The sequence below is a fragment of the Acomys minous genome (assembly GCF_964271855.1).
Source record: "Acomys minous genome assembly, chromosome: 5".
NCBI lineage: Eukaryota > Metazoa > Chordata > Mammalia > Rodentia > Muridae > Acomys > Acomys minous.
Window position 1 is genome coordinate 129,830,885 of NC_140494.1, and position 25,387 is coordinate 129,856,271.

The 25,387-nt window shown below is 49.9% G+C and overlaps 1 protein-coding gene across 1 annotated transcript in view; it reads right to left on the bottom strand.

Moving 5' to 3' along the window:
* The window catches only part of MINDY2 (MINDY lysine 48 deubiquitinase 2), a 64,250-nt gene that overhangs the window by 9,556 nt on the left and 29,307 nt on the right, over window positions 1-25,387 (bottom strand). The window contains exons 5-6 of the mRNA XM_084782739.1: window positions 21,249-21,351; window positions 2,730-2,872 (exon numbers count right to left, since the gene is read on the bottom strand). Of these exons, the coding sequence (XP_084638865.1) occupies window positions 2,730-2,872; window positions 21,249-21,351 (246 nt within the window). The remainder of the gene's footprint in view (window positions 1-2,729; window positions 2,873-21,248; window positions 21,352-25,387) is intronic.

Consider the following 25,387-nt stretch of genomic DNA (forward strand, 5'->3'; position numbering starts at 1 on the left):
AGACCATCAGCAGGTATGTAGCTCTGTGGTACAGTGCTTAAGCATGAGGTGAAGGGTGGGAGGGGGAAAGGGAAAGGGAGGAGAGGAAGGAGAGGGAAGAGAGGGTGGAGCAAGACTGGGAGTGGGGGAAGGGGAGAGCAGGCTCTCAGCTACCAGTGACAGCCAGAGATCTTGTTTTCCCACAGAACTGTTTCATTCCTACTCACTCTTAGGCCAAAATAAGAAAAGAAACACCAGTGCCATTAGGAAAACAGGCTCCTTTCTTCTCTTAGACCCTGGTCTAGGAGCCCACCCGTCTATTAGCTTTGTTTCATGCACTTTACTTGTAAGCCTCCAGCTCATGGCTCTCTTTTGATCCCTACTCCCTCAGGGTTTTTGCACACATGCTGCCAGTTATTTCTGCTTAGTTATTTTTTTGTTGTTGCTTTGTTGTTAACTCATTAAACTCTTAGATGATTCATTCTCAGATTTCACAGTTTCTCTCTCTCTCTCTCTCTCTCTCACTGTGTGTGTGAGTGTGTGTGTGCGTGTGTGTGTGTGTGTGTGTGTGTGTGTGTGTGTGTGTGTGTGTGTGTGTGTGTGTGTATGGCCTGGGGACTGAATCTAGAGTCTTGTGCATGCTGGGTAAGTGCTCTACCACTGAGCTGCACACCCCAAGCCCTTAAGCCTGTGTGTATGTGACATTCTCAGTTAAGTCTTTCCAGATAAAATCCTGGTAAGGGCTCTCAGAGTCTGTGGTATGTGTCCTTGACAGAAGCACCTCAGTATCAAAGAAGTCCTTTAAGGGCAGAAACCATGGCTGCTGTGGCTGTGGCTGTAAGTAGTTGTCCTGCTTAGTATAGCTAGTAAATTAGTGGATTCTAGGCTTAAAGAGGACAAGGAAAGCAAGATGGTGTGGCAGCTGCTTTGGTCTGATATCCTTTGACTTTAGGTTCTTGACCTTGCACACACCTAACTATGAAGCCGAAGCAATACAAATGTACTCTTAAAAATAAGGTTGTAGACTGGGCGTGGTGGCACATGCCTTTAATCTCAGCATTCAGGAGGGAGAGGCAGGCAGATTGCTGCAAGTTCGAGGCCAGCCTGGTCTACAAAGCGAGTCTAGGACAGCCAAGGCTACACAGAGAGACCCTGTCTCAAAAAACCAAAAAGGGGGCTGGAGAGATGGCTCAGCCGGGGGTGGTGGGGGGGTGGTGGGGGGGGTGGGGGAAAGGGCTGTAATAGAAGAGCTGTGGCGTTGGGGCATTCTTTCATTGGCAAACAAACCATTTTATATTAACCCATGTCATGCACTGATTACAAAGCACTGATGGAAACATGAAGATATGATTTATTACTTCAATAAGTTACTTTCATTAGAAAATAAACACATTCACAGGAGAGGCAAACTGGTAACAAGACACACAACAGTAAAAACTCAATAAGGACTAACAGGTACAGGTGGTTAGAGCAGTGGTCCTCAGTCTTAGATTCACATGAAAATCACCTGGGGAGCATTTGCAGCCTGGCAGTGCAGCATAAAGGTGGAGTGCTTGCCTAGCGTGTGTAAAGCACGGAGTCTAATCCTTTGCATTGCAAAAGACCAAAAAACTCGGTGTTGAGGTCCCACCTCCTTTAAAGACTCTGGCTTAATTGCACTATTGGTCAGCTCTGGGCACTGGTATTTTTTTAAAAGCCATCTAGACGGGCTTAGGATACAACCAGGCTGAGAACTACTAGTTACGCAGAAAAGAGGCAGCTTTCAGTAAGTTAGTGTTTGAAATGCCGCTGTAAGGATGGGTAATTTTGGGAGAGGTAAATAATGTGAGGAGAGCTTCCCAGATAGGATAAAGAAATAAGTATGGCAGTAAATGAGAGTACATCACACTCATCTGGGATCTGTGGCAGAAGGAAACTGCGCTTTCTAACTGAACATCTGTGCTGTGTTAGCAACACAGTACAACAGCATTCTGCCCCTGGGGGCTCGGTTGATACTCTTGGACTAGATGTTACCTTTAAAATCAAAAGAGACAGATCTAAGAAATGAATAAAAAGGCTAGACAGGTAAGGTGGTGTGTGTGTGTGTGTGTGTGTGTGTGTGTGTGTGTGTGTGTGTGTGCGCGCGCGCGCGCGCAAAACCATAAGCACATTGATAACTGTAATAAAACCCAACACTGTCGTGAAGGTAATTTGTGTGTGCCTGGGGGTGGGGAGTCTTGTTATGTAGCCCGGGGGGGACTTGGACTAATAACCCTCCTGTTCAGCCTCCTCAAGCTGGGATCACAGGCAAGCACAACACATTCAGCTTAGGGCAAATCTAAATTCTAACTACTAATATCTTTTAATGCTTAAATATAAATATCCTTAATTCACAGTCACCTTGGTTCCAGCTCTAGGTATTTTGTGTCCTCTAAGTAAGAAACCACCTAGCTAGGCATTGGTGGCACAGGCGTTTCAAAGGCTGAGGCAGGATCATCTCCAATTCAAGGCCACTATGGGATACCCAGGGAAAAAAAGGAAACACCTGAACGCAATACTCTGTGATTAAAAACTTGAGACTCATTTAAAATAAAAGCTAATCAAGGTAACATTTCAATTGCTAATCCATTCCATTCTAAAGCAGTATTTAATAATGACCTTCATAAAGCTAAGGAATGTTATGCTAAATTTTACACTGCAGCAGATCAAAACACATCTCTAAATCAAACTCCTTTGATTGAGAGTAAAAAATACCTGTTTCTATATCCTACCTTGTATTTTGTCATGGTGCTAAAATGATTATTCCGAAAGAACACACAGAGTTCTCCTTCCTGAACCGTTGAAGTCAGTTCACATAATCCATGGTACGTCAGTTGAGTGGCTGTATTGTTTAGAAACTGCTCAGCTACAAAGCCTACGGAACCAATGTGTACTATGAGAGGGAAGAATTATTTCAAAGTCAGAAAGTTACTTTTCCTATTTACATTTTTTCCAACTGTATACAAAGGCCAATTACATGATGGCGTCCAGACTGGAGATGCGTCTTTCTAATGTCCTTATGGGAGCAGTGACCCTGGTCATTTTTGTCCTGAAGAAACAGTGACATGACATCACTTTCATCCATAGGTATATTCACTTAACTTGTGAAAACTCTTTCAGGAGGTTTAACAGAGACATAGACACAATAAGACATCAACAGGGAAGTCACTCTACAACATTTTGTAAGATTGCTGAGGCCAGGCATGGTGGTATATGCCTTCAATCTCTGAGCTCGAGGCTGTCCCGGAAAAGAGAGACAGAGAGAGAGACAGACAGACAGACAGAGAGACAGACAGAGAGATGGACAGACAGACAGAGAGAGAGAGAGACAGACAGAGAGACAGAGCACATCAGAGTTTGTATTACGAGACACTTCAATAAGAAGCTGAAAATAACTGGGTGGGAATTTTAACAGACTCAGTGTAGCTGAGCAAGGTAGGTTAGTGTACTCCTTTTCCATTTCCATTTCTTGTCAGGACAGGGCACTTGGAGCTCCAAAGAAGCTGTAGAAAGTTAGCAATACAGCACGCTAACTGGGACTTGGGGAGGGAGAAGGCAGGGTGAGGTTTACAGCACACACTTGCAACTTTACACTGGAAATGAGAGTCCCCCTCAATGATGTCACCTTGTCCAGCAGAGTGTATTAAAGCTTTTACTATTATGTCACCACTTTAAAGGACGCACTATTTGCTCAGAAGTACCACTCCTGGTTGTGGTATCTATGCTCATAAATGCTTCCGTGAGGAAATACAAAAAATTCACTGGAGACAGAGTCACCACCATCATGTTGGTGTGAAATTAAAAAATGAACATGAGACATCTTTTTCAGAGTCATCTTTTTACAGAATAGGAAATAGGCTCACAGAAAATAGATAATGTCTGAAAGACACCAAACAAGTTATGGTGAAGTGAAGACTAGGGAGTTATTATTGGTATTAAAACGTTACCAATTTAGTGTAGAGATGATTGTGAATTCTACCTGAATTATGTATCATCCTAAATAATAAGGCATAAACTTATTAAACCTTTAAAATACAATATTTCCTAATTCTTTTGTTGTCTCTTAAATGGTAATTTTAATCCATTATAGATAAGTCTACTCTACATTCAACTTTTAATAACTAATTAAACAGATTTTGGTGTGTCACTGTACACAGCAGCAAATCTATTTACATTGCTTCAAATTCTGTGTTTGCCTTTGCTAGGGCATGGGGATGCATGCTTTTAATCCCAATGTGTGGGCAGCAGAGGCAAAAGGATGGTTCTCTGTGAGTTTGAGACCAGCCAGTGCTATTTAGTGAGACTATCCCAAGTAAGAAAAAAGAAAGAAAAAGAAAACAGTTAAAAAACAAAACAAAACAAAAAACCCACACACACAATAAAAGTACCCCAAATCTCTAAGTTTATATTGATACAATTATTTTTCAATGAGAGAGGAGGAAGGGAAATCTATTTTTACTTTTTTATTCTCATGCTGAGGATAGAACCCAGCCAGGGCTTTGAGCACACTAAATTAGCACTCTACCATTAAGCCCAAAGAACTAAGTTTTACAGAAGAATAACCAGTAAGTATAAATGAATAATAAAATAACATAGCTACCACAACCATAACTGATTCAGTTAAAAGTCAATGGTTCCAAATCTATTGAATATACGGTTCTTAGAAAATAGGCTATTCACACAATTTCAAAGCCTAAGGGCGGATTATTAATTACTTACTAATTACAAGGAGAAAAGGGTGATTTTATAACAGATATGTGGCCCATTGGACTTCACTCATTTATATATAATGTTTATATATTAATGTGACTCATGCACCCAATTTGGTGCCGTAAGAAGCCTACCACAGGGATGCGGAACAAAGCATATCACCTGTGTCTACTCATAAGAGAGCAGTCAGGTAATTCAAAGTTGACACTATTCTATGCAACACTGGCCTGCACTATTTAAAAAATGTTAATAGCCAGGTATGGTGGCGCATGCCTGTAATCCCAGCCCCCAGGAGGCAGAGCCTGGTGGATCGCTGTGAGTTCGAGGCCAGCCTGGTCTACAAAGCGAGTCCAGGCCAGCCAAGATAGAACAGAGAAACCCTGTCTCAGAAAACAACAACAACAAAATGTTAATAGAGAAGAGTGGGAGGGATGTCCAGAGAGAGAGCGGGGGTGGGGGAGGGAGAGAACAATGCTATAAATGCAAAGGAGGATGGCCCAGTAGTCAGAAGCACATGTGGATCTTGCAAAGGACCAAGTTCGGTTCCTAGCATCCATATCTGATTGCTCACAACTGCCTATAACGCCAGTTCTAGGGGCTCCAAAGCTCCTTTTTGGCCTCAGCAGGCACCTGTATACATGTGGTGCACGCATGCATGTGCGCGCGCCCCCCCCCCCCCCACACACACGGTTTTTTGTTGTTGTTGTTTTGGTTTGGTTTTTCGAGACAGGGTTTCTCTGTGTAGCCTTGGCTGTCCTGGACTCACTTTGTAGACCAGGCTGGCCTCAAACTCACAGCCATCCGCCCGCCTCTGCCTCTCAAGTTCTGGGATTAAAGGTGTGTGCCACCACACCCAGAAAAAAAAAAGAGTGTTAAAAAGGCTAAAAGAATAGCCACTCGGGTATGGGTAGCAGTGTGCAGCAGTGCCCCCTCCTTTGTGCAGGAGGGATTTTGTCTGGTTTGGCTTGTGCAGCTCTTGTGTATATAGTCACAGTCTGTGTGAGCTCAGGTGTGTGTGTGCCCTGCTGTGCCTGGACCATGCTGTTTCCTTAAAACCAGTCACCATCTCTGGTTCTTACAGTTTTCCATTCCCGTCTTCCACACAGATCCCGGAACTCTGAGGGGGAGGCGCTGTGATAAGACATGGTACTCAGGGCTGAGCACTGCAGAGTCTCTCTTCCTGCGTGCTGCCAGCTGTGCATCTCTGTGTTAATTACTACAGCAGATGCTCCTCTGATGTGGGCAGAGCAAGGCACTGATCTATGGAGCCTGCAATGTGTCATCAGGAGTTGTTTTATCTCTGTGTTCGTTTAGAACAGTAGTAGTGGGTTTTCCCTTGCCCATGACCCATCTAATATCAGGTTCCTGGCTCATGAACAGCATCAGGTGTGGCCTTCATCTCAGAAGTGGGCCGTATATCCCAACAAAAAGTGGCCGGTCACTCCTGTAGCAGCCATGCGGCTAGTGGCCCCTGTGGGAATATCTTGTGCGCAGGTTGTTATCACAGCTCACAGGGTGTGTGGCTGGGTGAGGCTGATGGTGACTTCACTTCTCTAGTAGTGTGTACAGCACCTTCTATCTCTATGAATGGTGACCAGTGAGGACGGAACTTACATTGAGGCCAGCTAGGCTTCTCTAGGGAGAGACAGCAATCAGTTTTCCTCAATGGAGTGACACTGGGCATATCTCAGCACTCCGGGGCAGGCCCCACACTCAGCAGTGATTGACCAAGATTCCATGTTTTTTTTTAGTGGCTTTTTTTTTTTTGAGAGAGAGAAAGAACACAAAGTTGGGTGGAAAGGTTCTGGAAAGAATTGAGGAACAGGAAGGAATATGATAAAAACATACTGTATGAAATTCTCAAAGGATAAAACAAAAGTTTAAAATAAAGCAGGAAAGAAAGGAACTAACTAATCCTTGACCTGAGCACACACTGAAAGAAGTGTAAAGTTAGAGGGCATGGCTAAGAAAACCAGGACAAGGAGCACATAGACAGCATGCTGGGAAGCGCAGCCCTGACACTGCCTCGCCTGAGACCCCCATGATCAAATGGGGAAGTTCCACAGGACACTTTCTTTTAAAGAGACAATGCTGGCACACTGACATCATGACACCATGACAATGATGGCACACTGACATCATGACATCACTACAATGCTGGCACACTAACATCATGACATCACTACAACGCTGGCACACTGACATCATGACATCACTACAACGCTGGCACACTGACATCATGACATCACTACAATGATGGCACACTGACATCATGACATCACTACAATGCTGGCACACTGACATCATGACATCACTACAATGATGGCACACTGACATCATGACATCACTACAATGCTGGCACACTGACATCATGACATCACTACAATGATGGCACACTGACATCATGACATCACTACAATGATGGCACACTGACATCATGACATCACTACAATGATGGCACACTGACATCATGACATCACTACAATGATGGCACACTGACATCATGACACCACGACAAAGAGAAATGAGTGATGTGACACTTGCTATTACATCTAATATGATTTAGAAAGAAAAAGTGTGTTGTGTAAGAATACAGAAAAAAAGGCAGGTATTCAATGTGTGAACAACTGGTAAGTTAGTAAAGAGCATGTGAATGTTCACCAAAAGAGTATAAATTCTTTTTTTTTTATTATTAAAGATTTATTTATTAATTATACAATGTTCTGCTTGCATGCATGCCCGCCCGCCAGAAGAGGGCACCAGATCTCATTATAGATGGTTGTGAGCCACCATGTGGTTGCTGGGAATTGAACTCAGACCTCTGGAAGAGCAGACAATGCTCTTAACCTCTGAGCCCAGGAGTAGAAATTCTTATGGTTTTGAGACTTCTCAACATAAAAGCTAGACAAAAAAATGATGGATATTATTTAATAAGTTAATGATCATTGCCACTACTTTGTTTTGTTTTGCTTTTGTTTTTCAAGACAAGGTTTCTCTATGTTATCTTGGCTTTGTAAGCAGGCTGGCCTTGAACTCACAGCAATTTGCCTGCCTCTGACTCCCAAATGCTGGGATTTAAGACGTGTGCCACCCACGTCTGGTGCTACTACTTAATAAAGATAATATGAATGCCACTAGGAAAAAAAAAGTTTGAGCAAATGAGTAAATATCCTGGGGTTAGTTCCATAAGCATGTGTTTATCCTAGGAATAGTTGTTAAGAGGTTACTTCTAAAAGGGCATGAAAGTAAATGACTGGCTTTGGGGGGGGTCATTTATTAGGGGGCGGTTCTTACTTTCTTGTCATAAGCAATCATTATAACAACCAGATTCAAGAATGCATGGCCATTCAAAAGAGGAAATGAATGATGAACAGTTCACTGTAAACAACACTGTGCTGTGCTTACAGGTGTCAGTGCCAAACAGAAGCTGCTGCTTCTGACATCAGCGACATAGCATTCTCCTACCAAAAGGAATGCTAGTAAAAGTATTTCTTATATTATGAGGCTTCATGGCATATGGAATGTTTGGATTAAAAAAACAATAGTATTTGTCATTTAAGACCAAGGCTTGTAAGACTAGACATGAGCCAGTTTAGATATTTGACTGATTCAAGAAGATGACACAGCCAAAGGCTGCATGTGAGAAGGAAGCAGACCATGTCTTGAACATGAATCAAAGTGATGTGACAGCAAACCATGTGGGAAGCAGTTGGTGAAATGTGAGTGAAAACATCCACCCTTGCTCTTCTTTGTCTGTGTGAACTTTGGGGCCTTACCCAAGTCGTGGCTGGTATATCTTTAAAACACTACACATTGCCATTTCTTAACATCAGAAAACGAGCTTCTCATCTGTGCTAAACTTCATATGTGATTAGTTCTTAGTGTAAGAATCATTTAGAGTTTCCCTGCTATCAGATTGGCATATCAAGCACTTTATAATAAACATGCATGGTATATGGACCCGAAAATTCTATGCACTGCAGAGCAGGTGCCACAATATTTTCCCAGTTATCTGTACTATGTGCCCACACCTGTCCATGATCACAGGGAGTTGCTGTCAAAAAAGTAATGACTTATTCTGTCAGGTTAGGGAGGAAAGAGAAGGAATAAGTGAATTGCCTTTTCTGTGTTCCTGTATTTAATTAATGTGCTACCAGCTCCTACCGTTGTGGGGTTGCAGCCTAGCATGGAAGGACGCTGTCACACCCACACCGTGCTCACTCACACTGCAGCCTAGCGTGGAAGGATGCTGTCACACCCACACCGTGCTCACTCACACTGCAGCCTAGCATGGAAGGACGCTGTCACACCCACACCGTGCTCACTCACACTGCAGCCTGGCATGGAAGGACGCTGTCACACCCACACCGTGCTCACTCACACTGCAGCCTGGCATGGAAGGATGCTGTCACACCCACACCGTGCTCACTCACACTGCAGCCTGGCATGGAAGGACGCTGTCACACCCACACCGTGCTCACTCACACTACAGCCTAGCCTGGAAGGACGCTGTCACACCCACACCGTGCTCACTCACACTGCAGCCTAGCCTGGAAGGACGCTGTCACACCCACACCGTGCTCACTCACACTGCAGCCTAGCGTGGAAGGACGCTGTCACACCCACACCGTGCTCACTCACACTGCAGCCTAGCGTGGAAGGACGCTGTCACACCCACACCGTGCTCACTCACACTGCAGCCTAGCGTGGAAGGATGCTGTCACACCCACACCGTGCTCACTCACACTGCAGCCTAGCGTGGAAGGATGCTGTCACACCCACACCGTGCTCACTCACACTGCAGCCTGGCATGGAAGGATGCTGTCACACCCACACCGTGCTCACTCACACTGCAGCCTAGCGTGGAAGGATGCTGTCACACCCACACCGTGCTCACTCACACTGCAGCCTAGCGTGGAAGGATGCTGTCACACCCACACCGTGCTCACTCACACTGCAGCCTAGCGTGGAAGGATGCTGTCACACCCACACCGTGCTCACTCACACTGCAGCCTGGCATGGAAGGATGCTGTCACACCCACACCGTGCTCACTCACACTGCAGCCTGGCATGGAAGGACGCTGTCACACCCACACCGTGCTCACTCACACTGCAGCCTAGCGTGGAAGGACGCTGTCACACCCACACCGTGCTCACTCACACTGCAGCCTAGCATGGAAGGACGCTGTCACACCCACACCGTGCTCACTCACACTGCAGCCTGGCATGGAAGGACGCTGTCACACCCACACCGTGCTCACTCACACTGCAGCCTAGCGTGGAAGGACGCTGTCACACCCACACCGTGCTCACTCACACTGCAGCCTGGCATGGAAGGATGCTGTCACACCCACACCGTGCTCACTCACACTGCAGCCTAGCATGGAAGGACGCTGTCACACCCACACCATGCTCACTCACACTGCAGCCTAGCATGGAAGGATGCTGTCACACCCACACCGTGCTCACTCACACTGCAGCCTAGCATGGAAGGACGCTGTCACACCCACACCGTGCTCACTCACACTGCAGCCTGGCATGGAAGGACGCTGTCACACCCACACCGTGCTCACTCACACTGCAGCCTGGCATGGAAGGACGCTGTCACACCCACACCGTGCTCACTCACACTGCAGCCTAGTATGGAAGGATGCTGTCACACCCACACCGTGCTCACTCACACTGCAGCCTAGTATGGAAGGACGCTGTCACACCCACACCGTGCTCACTCACACTGCAGCCTAGCCTGGAAGGACGCTGTCACACCCACACCGTGCTCACTCACACTGCAGCCTGGCATGGAAGGACGCTGTCACACCCACACCGTGCTCACTCACACTGCAGCCTAGCGTGGAAGGACGCTGTCACACCCACACCGTGCTCACTCACACTGCAGCCTGGCATGGAAGGACGCTGTCACACCCACACCGTGCTCACTCACACTGCAGCCTAGCCTGGAAGGACGCTGTCACACCCACACCATGCTCACTCACACTGCAGCCTAGCGTGGAAGGACGCTGTCACACCCACACCGTGCTCACTCACACTGCAGCCTAGCCTGGAAGGACGCTGTCACACCCACACCGTGCTCACTCACACTGCAGCCTGGCATGGAAGGATGCTGTCACACCCACACCGTGCTCACTCACACTGCAGCCTGGCATGGAAGGATGCTGTCACACCCACACCGTGCTCACTCACACTGCAGCCTAGCATGGAAGGACGCTGTCACACCCACACCGTGCTCACTCACACTGCAGCCTAGCATGGAAGGACGCTGTCACACCCACACCGTGCTCACTCACACTGCAGCCTGGCATGGAAGGATGCTGTCACACCCACACCGTGCTCACTCACACTGCAGCCTGGCATGGAAGGACGCTGTCACACCCACACCATGCTCACTCACACTGCAGCCTGGCATGGAAGGATGCTGTCACACCCACACCGTGCTCACTCACACTACAGCCTGGCATGGAAGGATGCTGTCACACCCACACCGTGCTCACTCACACTGCAGCCTAGCATGGAAGGACGCTGTCACACCCACACCGTGCTCACTCACACTGCAGCCTAGCCTGGAAGGATGCTGTCACACCCACACCGTGCTCACTCACACTGCAGCCTGGCATGGAAGGACGCTGTCACACCCACACCATGCTCACTCACACTGCAGCCTAGCATGGAAGGATGCTGTCACACCCACACCGTGCTCACTCACACTACAGCCTGGCATGGAAGGACGCTGTCACACCCACACCGTGCTCACTCACACTGCAGCCTGGCATGGAAGGACGCTGTCACACCCACACCATGCTCACTCACACTGCAGCCTAGCATGGAAGGATGCTGTCACACCCACACCGTGCTCACTCACACTACAGCCTGGCATGGAAGGACGCTGTCACACCCACACCGTGCTCACTCACACTGCAGCCTAGCATGGAAGGATGCTGTCACACCCACACCGTGCTCACTCACACTACAGCCTGGCATGGAAGGACGCTGTCACACCCACACCGTGCTCACTCACACTGCAGCCTAGCATGGAAGGATGCTGTCACACCCACACCGTGCTCACTCACACTGCAGCCTAGCCTGGAAGGACGCTGTCACACCCACACCGTGCTCACTCACACTGCAGCCTGGCATGGAAGGACGCTGTCACACCCACACCGTGCTCACTCACACTGCAGCCTAGCCTGGAAGGATGCTGTCACACCCACACCGTGCTCACTCACACTGCAGCCTGGCATGGAAGGACGCTGTCACACCCACACCATGCTCACTCACACTGCAGCCTAGCCTGGAAGGACGCTGTCACACCCACACCGTGCTCACTCACACTGCAGCCTGGCATGGAAGGACGCTGTCACACCCACACCATGCTCACTCACACTGCAGCCTAGCCTGGAAGGACGCTGTCACACCCACACCGTGCTCACTCACACTGCAGCCTGGCATGGAAGGATGCTGTCACACCCACACCGTGCTCACTCACACTGCAGCCTAGCGTGGAAGGATGCTGTCACACCCACACCGTGCTCACTCACACTGCAGCCTAGCGTGGAAGGATGCTGTCACACCCACACCGTGCTCACTCACACTGCAGCCTAGCCTGGAAGGACGCTGTCACACCCACACCGTGCTCACTCACACTGCAGCCTAGCATGGAAGGATGCTGTCACACCCACACCGTGCTCACTCACACTGCAGCCTGGCATGGAAGGATGCTGTCACACCCACACCGTGCTCACTCACACTGCAGCCTAGCGTGGAAGGATGCTGTCACACCCACACCGTGCTCACTCACACTGCAGCCTAGCCTGGAAGGATGCTGTCACACCCACACCGTGCTCACTCACACTGCAGCCTGGCATGGAAGGATGCTGTCACACCCACACCGTGCTCACTCACACTGCAGCCTAGCATGGAAGGATGCTGTCACACCCACACCGTGCTCACTCACACTGCAGCCTGGCATGGAAGGACGCTGTCACACCCACACCGTGCTCACTCACACTGCAGCCTGGCATGGAAGGACGCTGTCACACCCACACCGTGCTCACTCACACTGCAGCCTAGCATGGAAGGACGCTGTCACACCCACACCGTGCTCACTCACATAGCAGCCTAGTATGGAAGGATGCTGTCACACCCACACCGTGCTCACTCACACTGCAGCCTAGCCTGGAAGGATGCTGTCACACCCACACCGTGCTCACTCACACTGCAGCCTAGCATGGAAGGACGCTGTCACACCCACACCGTGCTCACTCACATAGCAGCCTAGTATGGAAGGATGCTGTCACACCCACACCGTGCTCACTCACACTGCAGCCTAGCGTGGAAGGACGCTGTCACACCCACACCGTGCTCACTCACATAGCAGCCTAGTATGGAAGGATGCTGTCACACCCACACCGTGCTCACTCACACTGCAGCCTAGCGTGGAAGGACGCTGTCACACCCACACCGTGCTCACTCACACTGCAGCCTAGCATGGAAGGACGCTGTCACACCCACACCGTGCTCACTCACATAGCAGCCTAGTATGGAAGGATGCTGTCACACCCACACCGTGCTCACTCACACTGCAGCCTGGCATGGAAGGATGCTGTCACACCCACACCATGCTCACTCACACTGCAGCCTAGCCTGGAAGGACGCTGTCACACCCACACCGTGCTCACTCACACTGCAGCCTGGCATGGAAGGATGCTGTCACACCCACACCGTGCTCACTCACACTGCAGCCTAGCCTGGAAGGATGCTGTCACACCCACACCGTGCTCACTCACACTGCAGCCTGGCATGGAAGGATGCTGTCACACCCACACCGTGCTCACTCACACTGCAGCCTAGCATGGAAGGACGCTGTCACACCCACACCGTGCTCACTCACACTGCAGCCTAGCGTGGAAGGATGCTGTCACACCCACACCGTGCTCACTCACACTGCAGCCTAGCCTGGAAGGACGCTGTCACACCCACACCGTGCTCACTCACATAGCAGCCTAGTATGGAAGGATGCTGTCACACCCACACCGTGCTCACTCACACTGCAGCCTAGCCTGGAAGGACGCTGTCACACCCACACCGTGCTCACTCACACTGCAGCCTAGTATGGAAGGATGCTGTCACACCCACACCGTGCTCACTCACACTGCAGCCTGGCATGGAAGGACGCTGTCACACCCACACCATGCTCACTCACACTGCAGCCTAGCCTGGAAGGATGCTGTCACACCCACACCGTGCTCACTCACACTGCAGCCTGGCATGGAAGGATGCTGTCACACCCACACCGTGCTCACTCACACTGCAGCCTAGCGTGGAAGGATGCTGTCACACCCACACCGTGCTCACTCACACTGCAGCCTAGCGTGGAAGGACGCTGTCACACCCACACCGTGCTCACTCACACTGCAGCCTAGCCTGGAAGGACGCTGTCACACCCACACCGTGCTCACTCACACTGCAGCCTGGCATGGAAGGACGCTGTCACACCCACACCGTGCTCACTCACACTGCAGCCTGGCATGGAAGGATGCTGTCACACCCACACCGTGCTCACTCACACTGCAGCCTAGCGTGGAAGGACGCTGTCACACCCACACCGTGCTCACTCACACTGCAGCCTGGCATGGAAGGACGCTGTCACACCCACACCGTGCTCACTCACACTGCAGCCTGGCATGGAAGGATGCTGTCACACCCACACCGTGCTCACTCACACTGCAGCCTGGCATGGAAGGATGCTGTCACACCCACACCGTGCTCACTCACACTGCAGCCTGGCATGGAAGGACGCTGTCACACCCACACCGTGCTCACTCACACTGCAGCCTAGCCTGGAAGGACGCTGTCACACCCACACCGTGCTCACTCACACTGCAGCCTAGCCTGGAAGGACGCTGTCACACCCACACCGTGCTCACTCACACTGCAGCCTGGCATGGAAGGACGCTGTCACACCCACACCGTGCTCACTCACACTGCAGCCTAGCATGGAAGGATGCTGTCACACCCACACCGTGCTCACTCACACTGCAGCCTAGCCTGGAAGGACGCTGTCACACCCACACCGTGCTCACTCACACTGCAGCCTGGCATGGAAGGACGCTGTCACACCCACACCGTGCTCACTCACACTGCAGCCTGGCATGGAAGGACGCTGTCACACCCACACCGTGCTCACTCACACTGCAGCCTAGCCTGGAAGGACGCTGTCACACCCACACCGTGCTCACTCACACTGCAGCCTGGCATGGAAGGACGCTGTCACACCCACACCGTGCTCACTCACACTGCAGCCTAGCATGGAAGGACGCTGTCACACCCACACCGTGCTCACTCACACTGCAGCCTGGCATGGAAGGATGCTGTCACACCCACACCATGCTCACTCACACTGCAGCCTGGCATGGAAGGATGCTGTCACACCCACACCGTGCTCACTCACACTGCAGCCTAGCCTGGAAGGACGCTGTCACACCCACACCGTGCTCACTCACACTGCAGCCTAGCCTGGAAGGACGCTGTCACACCCACACCGTGCTCACTCACACTGCAGCCTAGCCTGGAAGGACGCTGTCACACCCACACCGTGCTCACTCACACTGCAGCCTAGCATGGAAGGACGCTGTCACACCCACACCGTGCTCACTCACACTGCAGCCTAGCATGGAAGGACGCTGTCACACCCACACCTTGCTCACTCACACTGCAGCCTAGCCTGGAAGGACGCTGTCACACCCACACCGTGCTCACTCACACTGCAGCCTAGCCTGGAAGGACGCTGTCACACCCACACCGTGCTCACTCACACTGCAGCCTAGCCTGGAAGGATGCTGTCACACCCACACCGTGCTCACTCACACTGCAGCCTAGCCTGGAAGGACGCTGTCACACCCACACCGTGCTCACTCACACTGCAGCCTAGCCTGGAAGGACGCTGTCACACCCACACCGTGCTCACTCACACTGCAGCCTAGCCTGGAAGGACGCTGTCACACCCACACCGTGCTCACTCACACTGCAGCCTAGCATGGAAGGATGCTGTCACACCCACACTGTGCTCACTCACACTGCAGCCTGGCATGGAAGGACGCTGTCACACCCACACCGTGCTCACTCACACTGCAGCCTGGCATGGAAGGACGCTGTCACACCCACACCGTGCTCACTCACACTGCAGCCTAGCATGGAAGGACGCTGTCACACCCACACCATGCTCACTCACACTGCAGCCTGGCATGGAAGGATGCTGTCACACCCACACCGTGCTCACTCACACTGCAGCCTAGCATGGAAGGATGCTGTCACACCCACACCGTGCTCACTCACACTGCAGCCTAGCGTGGAAGGACGCTGTCACACCCACACCGTGCTCACTCACACTGCAGCCTAGCCTGGAAGGACGCTGTCACACCCACACCGTGCTCACTCACACTGCAGCCTAGCGTGGAAGGATGCTGTCACACCCACACCGTGCTCACTCACACTACAGCCTAGCATGGAAGGATGCTGTCACACCCACACCATGCTCACTCACACTGCAGCCTGGCATGGAAGGATGCTGTCACACCCACACCGTGCTCACTCACACTACAGCCTAGCATGGAAGGATGCTGTCACACCCACACCGTGCTCACTCACACTGCAGCCTGGCATGGAAGGACGCTGTCACACCCACACCGTGCTCACTCACAGTGCAGCCTAGCATGGAAGGATGCTGTCACACCCACACCGTGCTCACTCACACTGCAGCCTAGCATGGAAGGACGCTGTCACACCCACACCGTGCTCACTCACACTGCAGCCTAGCATGGAAGGATGCTGTCACACCCACACCGTGCTCACTCACACTGCAGCCTGGCATGGAAGGACGCTGTCACACCCACACCGTGCTCACTCACACTGCAGCCTAGCATGGAAGGACGCTGTCACACCCACACCGTGCTCACTCACACTGCAGCCTAGCCTGGAAGGATGCTGTCACACCCACACCGTGCTCACTCACACTGCAGCCTGGCATGGAAGGATGCTGTCACACCCACACCATGCTCACTCACACTGCAGCCTGGCATGGAAGGATGCTGTCACACCCACACCATGCTCACTCACACTGCAGCCTGGCATGGAAGGACGCTGTCACACCCACACCGTGCTCACTCACACTGCAGCCTGGCATGGAAGGATGCTGTCACACCCACACCGTGCTCACTCACACTGCAGCCTAGCATGGAAGGACGCTGTCACACCCACACCGTGCTCACTCACACTGCAGCCTAGCCTGGAAGGACGCTGTCACACCCACACCATGCTCACTCACACTGCAGCCTGGCATGGAAGGATGCTGTCACACCCACACCGTGCTCACTCACACTGCAGCCTGGCATGGAAGGACGCTGTCACACCCACACCGTGCTCACTCACACTGCAGCCTGGCATGGAAGGACGCTGTCACACCCACACCATGCTCACTCACACTGCAGCCTGGCATGGAAGGATGCTGTCACACCCACACCGTGCTCACTCACACTGCAGCCTGGCATGGAAGGATGCTGTCACACCCACACCGTGCTCACTCACACTGCAGCCTAGCATGGAAGGACGCTGTCACACCCACACCATGCTCACTCACACTGCAGCCTGGCATGGAAGGATGCTGTCACACCCACACCGTGCTCACTCACACTGCAGCCTAGCGTGGAAGGACGCTGTCACACCCACACCGTGCTCACTCACACTGCAGCCTAGCATGGAAGGACGCTGTCACACCCACACCATGCTCACTCACACTGCAGCCTAGCATGGAAGGATGCTGTCACACCCACACCGTGCTCACTCACACTGCAGCCTAGCGTGGAAGGACGCTGTCACACCCACACCGTGCTCACTCACACTGCAGCCTAGCGTGGAAGGATGCTGTCACACCCACACCGTGCTCACTCACACTGCAGCCTAGCGTGGAAGGATGCTGTCACACCCACACCGTGCTCACTCACACTGCAGCCTGGCATGGAAGGACGCTGTCACACCCACACCATGCTCACTCACACTGCAGCCTGGCATGGAAGGATGCTGTCACACCCACACCGTGCTCACTCACACTGCAGCCTGGCATGGAAGGACGCTGTCACACCCACACCGTGCTCACTCACACTGCAGCCTAGCATGGAAGGATGCTGTCACACCCACACCGTGCTCACTCACACTGCAGCCTGGCATGGAAGGACGCTGTCACACCCACACCGTGCTCACTCACACTACAGCCTAGCGTGGAAGGACGCTGTCACACCCACACCGTGCTCACTCACACTACAGCCTAGCATGGAAGGACGCTGTCACACCCACACCGTGCTCACTCACACTGCAGCCTAGCCTGGAAGGATGCTGTCACACCCACACCGTGCTCACTCACACTGCAGCCTGGCATGGAAGGACGCTGTCACACCCACACCGTGCTCACTCACACTGCAGCCTGGCATGGAAGGACGCTGTCACACCCACACCGTGCTCACTCACACTGCAGCCTGGCATGGAAGGACGCTGTCACACCCACACCGTGCTCACTCACACTGCAGCCTGGCATGGAAGGACGCTGTCACACCCACACCGTGCTCACTCACACTGCAGCCTGGCATGGAAGGACGCTGTCACACCCACACCGTGCTCACTCACACTGCAGCCTGGCATGGAAGGACGCTGTCACACCCACACCGTGCTCACTCACACTGCAGCCTGGCATGGAAGGACGCTGTCACACCCACACCGTGCTCACTCACACTGCAGCCTGGCATGGAAGGACGCTGTCACACCCACACCGTGCTCACTCACACTGCAGCCTAGCATGGAAGGACGCTGTCACACCCACACCGTGCTCACTCACACTGCAGCCTGGCATGGAAGGATGCTGTCACACCCACACCATGCTCACTCACACTGCAGCCTGGCATGGAAGGACGCTGTCACACCCACACCATGCTCACTCACACTGCAGCCTGGCATGGAAGGACGCTGTCACACCCACACCGTGCTCACTCACACTGCAGCCTAGCGTGGAAGGACGCTGTCACACCCACACCGTGCTCACTCACACTGCAGCCTAGCCTGGAAGGACGCTGTCACACCCACACCGTGCTCACTCACACTGCAGCCTGGCATGGAAGGACGCTGTCACACCCACACCGTGCTCACTCACACTGCAGCCTAGCGTGGAAGGACGCTGTCACACCCACACCGTGCTCACTCACACTGCAGCCTGGCATGGAAGGATGCTGTCACACCCACACCATGCTCACTCACACTGCAGCCTAGCATGGAAGGACGCTGTCACACCCACACCGTGCTCACTCACACTGCAGCCTGGCATGGAAGGACGCTGTCACACCCACACCGTGCTCACTCACACTACAGCCTGGCATGGAAGGACGCTGTCACACCCACACCGTGCTCACTCACACTACAGCCTGGCATGGAAGGACGCTGTCACACCCACACCGTGCTCACTCACACTGCAGCCTAGCATGGAAGGACGCTGTCACACCCACACCGTGCTCACTCACACTACAGCCTGGCATGGAAGGACGCTGTCACACCCACACCGTGCTCACTCACACTGCAGCCTGGCATGGAAGGACGCTGTCACACCCACACCGTGCTCACTCACACTGCAGCCTAGCATGGAAGGATGCTGTCACACCCACACCGTGCTCACTCACACTGCAGCCTAGCATGGAAGGATGCTGTCACACCCACACCGTGCTCACTCACACTGCAGCCTAGCATGGAAGGACGCTGTCACACCCACACCGTGCTCACTCACACTGCCTTTCACGAATTCATTCTACACTTACCACTTCTGAGTCTTGTTGTTTCAATTTCCATAGACTTGTAGAATTCTATTTTAAAGAATTGTTATTACTGTGTGTGTGTGTGTGTGTGTGTGTGTGTGTGTGTGTGTTTGGCATGCATGTTATCAGATGCATGTGGAAATCAGAGGCCAACTTTCAGGAACTGGGTCTTCTGCCGTGGGCTCTGGAGCTCACACTCAGGTCATTACATTTGCTGTGGGAAGGGCCTTCACCTGCTGAGCCATCTCACCAGCCCTAGAATAGTACATTTCTGATAATATATTGGGTGTTGATGATAAAGTTAGGTTCCATAGATAGACATTTCCCTTATAGGCTTCTACTCAAGAATATATTGGACCCCAGAAACAAAGGGGAGGAGTGCATTTAGTGAGTAGAACTCCACATATGGAGAGAAAAGATTTTCTTTTTTGTTTTGCGATGACCTCACACTGTGGCGCATATCAGCCTGCATCTCACTGTGTAGCCACACAGCTCAGGCTGGCCTCACACCCATGGCTGTTGCCTTCCTCAGACTCTAAAGCATTCATCAAACACTGCCCCTAGCAGACAAGGTTTTTTATGATAGCTTTATTGCTTGTCTCTTTCCTAAAACCCTAACTTCTCTGCCTTATAAAACAGCTGTCACTCAAATCAATAATCAATGTCCCTGTATGTTTATATTATCTATTTTTTCAAGTAATAGACAGGGATGAACTTTTATTGCTTGCCTTTTTCTCTGCATGAATATATTAGGACCCTGGTTAATTAACACAATAAGTGGGATTAGTTAATATGAAATTCATGTACATATCATTTTATATGCTTTTGTTTTTCGTTTTGTTTTTTTGAGAAAAGGTTTCTCTGTGTGGCGTTGGCTGTCCTGGACTCGCTTTGTAGACTAGGTTGGCCTCAAACTCACAGCGAACCACCTGCCTCTGCCTCCCGAGTGCTGGCATTAAAGGCGTGCGCCACCACGCCCGGCTTATAATCTATTGTGCTGCCTATTGAAGAACTGTGTCTGAGCAAGTGTGGGGGGGGTGTTCCCTGCCCCTGCCTCTTCTGATATTTCTCTCTTTTTCTTTCTTCTTTCTTTCTCTTCCTTCCTTCCTTTCACTCCCCCTAGGAAGAACTGAGTGAATGGTGGTGAAAGTTCACCAAAACAGCTTCCAGCCTGAGAGGTTTCAAGCCTCTTTAGTCACTATTAAATGGAGCACAGCTGAAAAAAAAGTTATATATATTTTAACTGGAGTAAACATAGATTTATTGTGGAAAAATGACAAATAACTATTGAGAGTGGGAGGAGCTCCAAGGGAGGGAAACTGAGAAAATACTGAACTTCCTGTGACCATGAAGGTAGTGACGTCATCAGTTACCCATGTTCCAGAATGATACGTCTATACTCATCTGCAGTGGGACCCAGTGGAGGGTACGTACGCTCTCTTCTGAGAGAGGGCTCAGGGTCAGTAGAGCAATCCGTTTCACTGGTCATCCAACCACACCAATGCTGCAAGTGATTCATAGACGTCCTCGCTAAACAATTTACAGCTATGAATATGTTATAAAGAAACCACTTTTTGTTTACTTATGAAAAATAAATGTAAGCTCAGTGACTTTGAAGACAGACAAGCAGTTTCAGCAGGTCTAAGCAGGTCTAAGCAGGTCTAAGCAGCACTCACCCACCTTCACTGACCAGCTGGCTGTTGTCTGACTGCTTACAGGAGATGATCTTCTCCACCAGTTGGTTGTAGCTGCAGTTGCCAACAGCTTTTACAATGTCATCAATCTGAAAAACAAACAATGGTCTCACTAGTCCTGGCAAGATTAGAAACAGTAGCAAAGGCAATCCCAGCCCCCTGTTTTCTAATGCAACACTAATGCAAAGGCTTATGAGAAAGTCAGCACAGAAGCTTGAATCTAGTTTCTAACTGTTTGCAACTTTTATAACACATTATGAAAACAACTGCACAGTTATATTTGAATTGTGCAGAAATGATACAGTTATTACATGCAGCTGTAAGACTATAAACATTTAAGCAACTACAGTACCTAAGGTGTTCAGGAGAAAAAAATAAGAAAAATTCAGTGGGTAGAGAGATGTACAGGGCACCTAAAAGCTCTGGCTGCTTTTCCAGAGGACCCAGGTTCCTCTCCCAGCACCCACGTAGGTGGTGCTCACAACTATCTGCAACTCCAGTTCCAGAGGCCAACACCCTCTTCTGGTCTCTGCAGGCACTGCACACATATGGTATGGCACACAGAATACATGCTGACAAAACAGCTGTACACATAAAAAAATAAAATTAAAAAAGGAAAAACTCAGTGTTCAGATAAAAGGGTTTCAAACGGCGTGGTGGCACATGCCTGTGACCTTCAAACAGCGTGGTGGCACATGCCTGTGACCTTGTGCTGACCTCCTCCCATGGAGCTTCACACTTATTTAGTGACTTTCTTTTTCTTTTTGAGATAGGGGGTCTCATAAATCTCACGCAGGCTGCAAACTCAGGATGCTCATGCCAACTGGCTGTCACTTTTCTTTTATCAATCTTTTTCTTTCTTTCTTTCTTTTTATTTTTTTAATTTTTTTGATTTTTCGAGACAGGGTTTCTCTGTGTAGCCTTGACTGTCCTGCACTCACTTTGTAGACGAGGCTGGCCTTGAACTCACAGAGATCCACCTGCCTCTGCCTCCCGAGTGCTGGGATTAAAAGCATGTGCCACCACTGCCCGGCTTCTTTTATCAATCTTGAGACATTCTTTTGTCCTTACAATCTTTCTATATAATTATATTTTATGTATATCTCTCATCAACAGCAAAACACAAGTCTATTTTAATCCAGCCCATAATCATTGTCATTTAAAGTATTTGCTGAGGGCAGCCTCAGTAACAAAGCAAGACTTACTACAAGATTAAAAACAGAACATTTTGCTGGGTGTGGTGGTACACTGGGGTGGACAGCACTCAGGAAGCAGAGGCAGGAAGATCTCTATGAGTTTGAGGCTAGCCTGGTCTACAAAGTGACAGCCAGGGTTCTGTTACACAGAGAAACCCTGTCTCAAAGAACCAAAACCAACCCAAACAAACCCAAAAAACAAAAAAATCAACCAACCAAAGAACCAACTAAAAATGACAAATTGTTAATTATTTTCTTTTTTTAAAAAATAATTAACTCTAAGTCCATAGAATACTTTAATTTCATTAATTCTTCTTCTAATTTTTGTTATTTTTACAGAGTTTAGATGTCTTTAATACCTAAAAGAGTATATTATTTGATAATCACTAGTAACTTAGATTTATCTGTGTTGTATATAGGTGGATCAGGAATTCAAGGTCACGGAGTCTGAAGCCAGTCTAGGAGGAATGAATCCCTATCTCAAAAAAACATATGTATATATAGTTTTCAGTCATTTGGAAATATCTTCTCACTGACTGAATTCTAGCGTTCATTATCCAGATGAGTATGTTTATTTGCCAGATAGTTTTCTCTTTTGAGACAAAGTGTCCCTATCTAGCTCTAGCTGCACTAGAATTCTCTATGTAGACCATGCTAGCCTCAAATTCTGAGAGCTCTGTCTGCCTCTGCCTCTCAAATGCTGGTATTAAAAACGTGCACTAACTACTACTCTCCAGTAGAACAGTTACTTACAGATCACAGGACTAGAAGTCAAAGAAGCACCCAGTTTTGAAAGGTTTTTAAGCCTTTTCCTTTTCTTGTTCTCTTCTGGGCAACAGGGTTTGTTAGAAAGCAGGTGAGCGAAACAGATGTAAAGCACTAGGGCTTCTCTTGACAACCTCTGCCGAGAGCAGAAGCGCTGATGCGCCCCCTCTGCACTACACTGAAGTTCATTTTTTCTCTAAGTATATTATTCAGCCATATACTGGATAACTTACAGCTACACATACAAACAGCTGATCTGAGTTTAGTTTAATGTCACATTATTCCCAAGAAGTAAAACTATCTGGCATTTCTACCTGCCAGGGTATACTGGTTGAGTTTTAGTCATATCCTCGGTGATGGAGCGCAGGTCAAAACACAGATGTCCCTGTTAATGTGAACTACCCATCTATTGGCCAGAATACTAGTTGCTTTTGGCAACAGACAGAGATGGAAGGCATGGCCAAGCCTCTGCCATAAAGGCCTTGCTTTAATAGCTAATGCAGACACAATGTACCCCATAAGTTAATATTTATTAAGCACCTACTGTGTGCAACACAGTATTCTAAACACTGAGACATAAGATTCTAGGCCCCATAAAATAAGCATTTATTGAGAAATTGCAGTCAGTCAGGTACATGAATAGGTAGTAATGATAAATGACAAATGATAAAAATATAGCAAAGGGGGGGGAACGGCTGAGAAGATGAAGAGCAGTATGTTTAGGGAGGGCCTCCTTAACAAGACAATATTGGACAAGAACTTGTGGAGTACAAAGCGCCAAGTCTGTGAGGATCTGAGTACAAGGTGCTGGGTGAACAGCAGTCCACAGTGGGCAGTTCAGACCAAGAGCGCAGGCTTGCTTGGCATGCACCGAGCTCTGGGTTCCATGCCAGGGCCTGCAGTAAATCATCAGCTCTGAGCAGACCGAGCTGACCTGCTTAGCCAAGAGAGAAACAGCAAGTGTCACTGGAGTGGAGTGAGAGTGTCAGAGCAAGGCAGGGAGTGGAGTTAGAACCAGAGCATGAAGAGCGGGATTGAGTCGAGGTTTTTGGGGCGTCAAGGCCAGCGTGGGCTGCACAGTGCCTGCCAGCTCAGACTGGGCTACCATGCAGGCCCTGTCACAAAAACCAAAAACTGAGAAAACAACCACCACCCATCATGATTTCACCTTACTACAACTATACTGGAGATTTAAGAAAATTGGGGAGGGAAAAAAGGAGGTTACTTTATAAGTGAGTATCGAGACAATTCAATAGGACCTGTATGTCTTTTCAGCAAATAACAGAGCAATGGGACACTGACAGGAAATAATAAGGTTGGGCCCTTTTCTAACATGAAGAATCAATTTAAAATGGATCATATTCCTATATGCAATCACTAGGACATATGTGAGCTCACATCTGTGACTTGTGGCAACCACGCAAAAAAAAAAATTAAAAATGGATAAATTTGGTCTCACTAACACTATAAATCGCACTGCTCAGTAGGTAGATATGGGTGGATCTCTGTGAGCACCAGGCCAACTGGGTCTTCATTCATGCACATAAATAAAGAAATAAGAAAGAACACACATTAGATGCACCAGATCACATTACAGATGGCTGTGAGCCACCACGTGGTTGCTGGGAATTGAACTCAGGACCTCTGGAGGTGCAGTCAGTGCTCTTAACCTCTGAGCCATCCCTCCAGCCCTAAAAATCTCTTTTTAATACTACGCTCTTGACCAAGGAGAGGTCTGGCCTTTGTCCAGACTGCTGGGGTGATTTCTCTAGTACCAAGAGTAACAGTGCTATTCATGGCAGAGCCTTTATGCCATCCCTGCAGCTCTCTCCAGGGCACAGTGACTCATGGAAGCCCCCTTGAACAATGTGTCTTCAAATCTAGCCTCCTGGCTGGAGGGACTGTACTCTGACACCAGCCACACTGGCAATCAATCACAGGAAATCCAAGCTCTGAAGGCTGAGTGACTTCTGGGATTGGCAAAACTCTATGGATTCTGCCATATGCCAGTCCCAGGAGGGGAGCATGTGCAGAGGAAAGGGCTTCCCAGTTTCCCGGGCACAGCCTTTCTAGATTCTGTCCTAAGCATTTTCCCTTGGTTAATATGAACCTCTATCTGATTTCTCTTGTGTGCACTAGTAAGGTAATAAGCTGAATTGCTTGT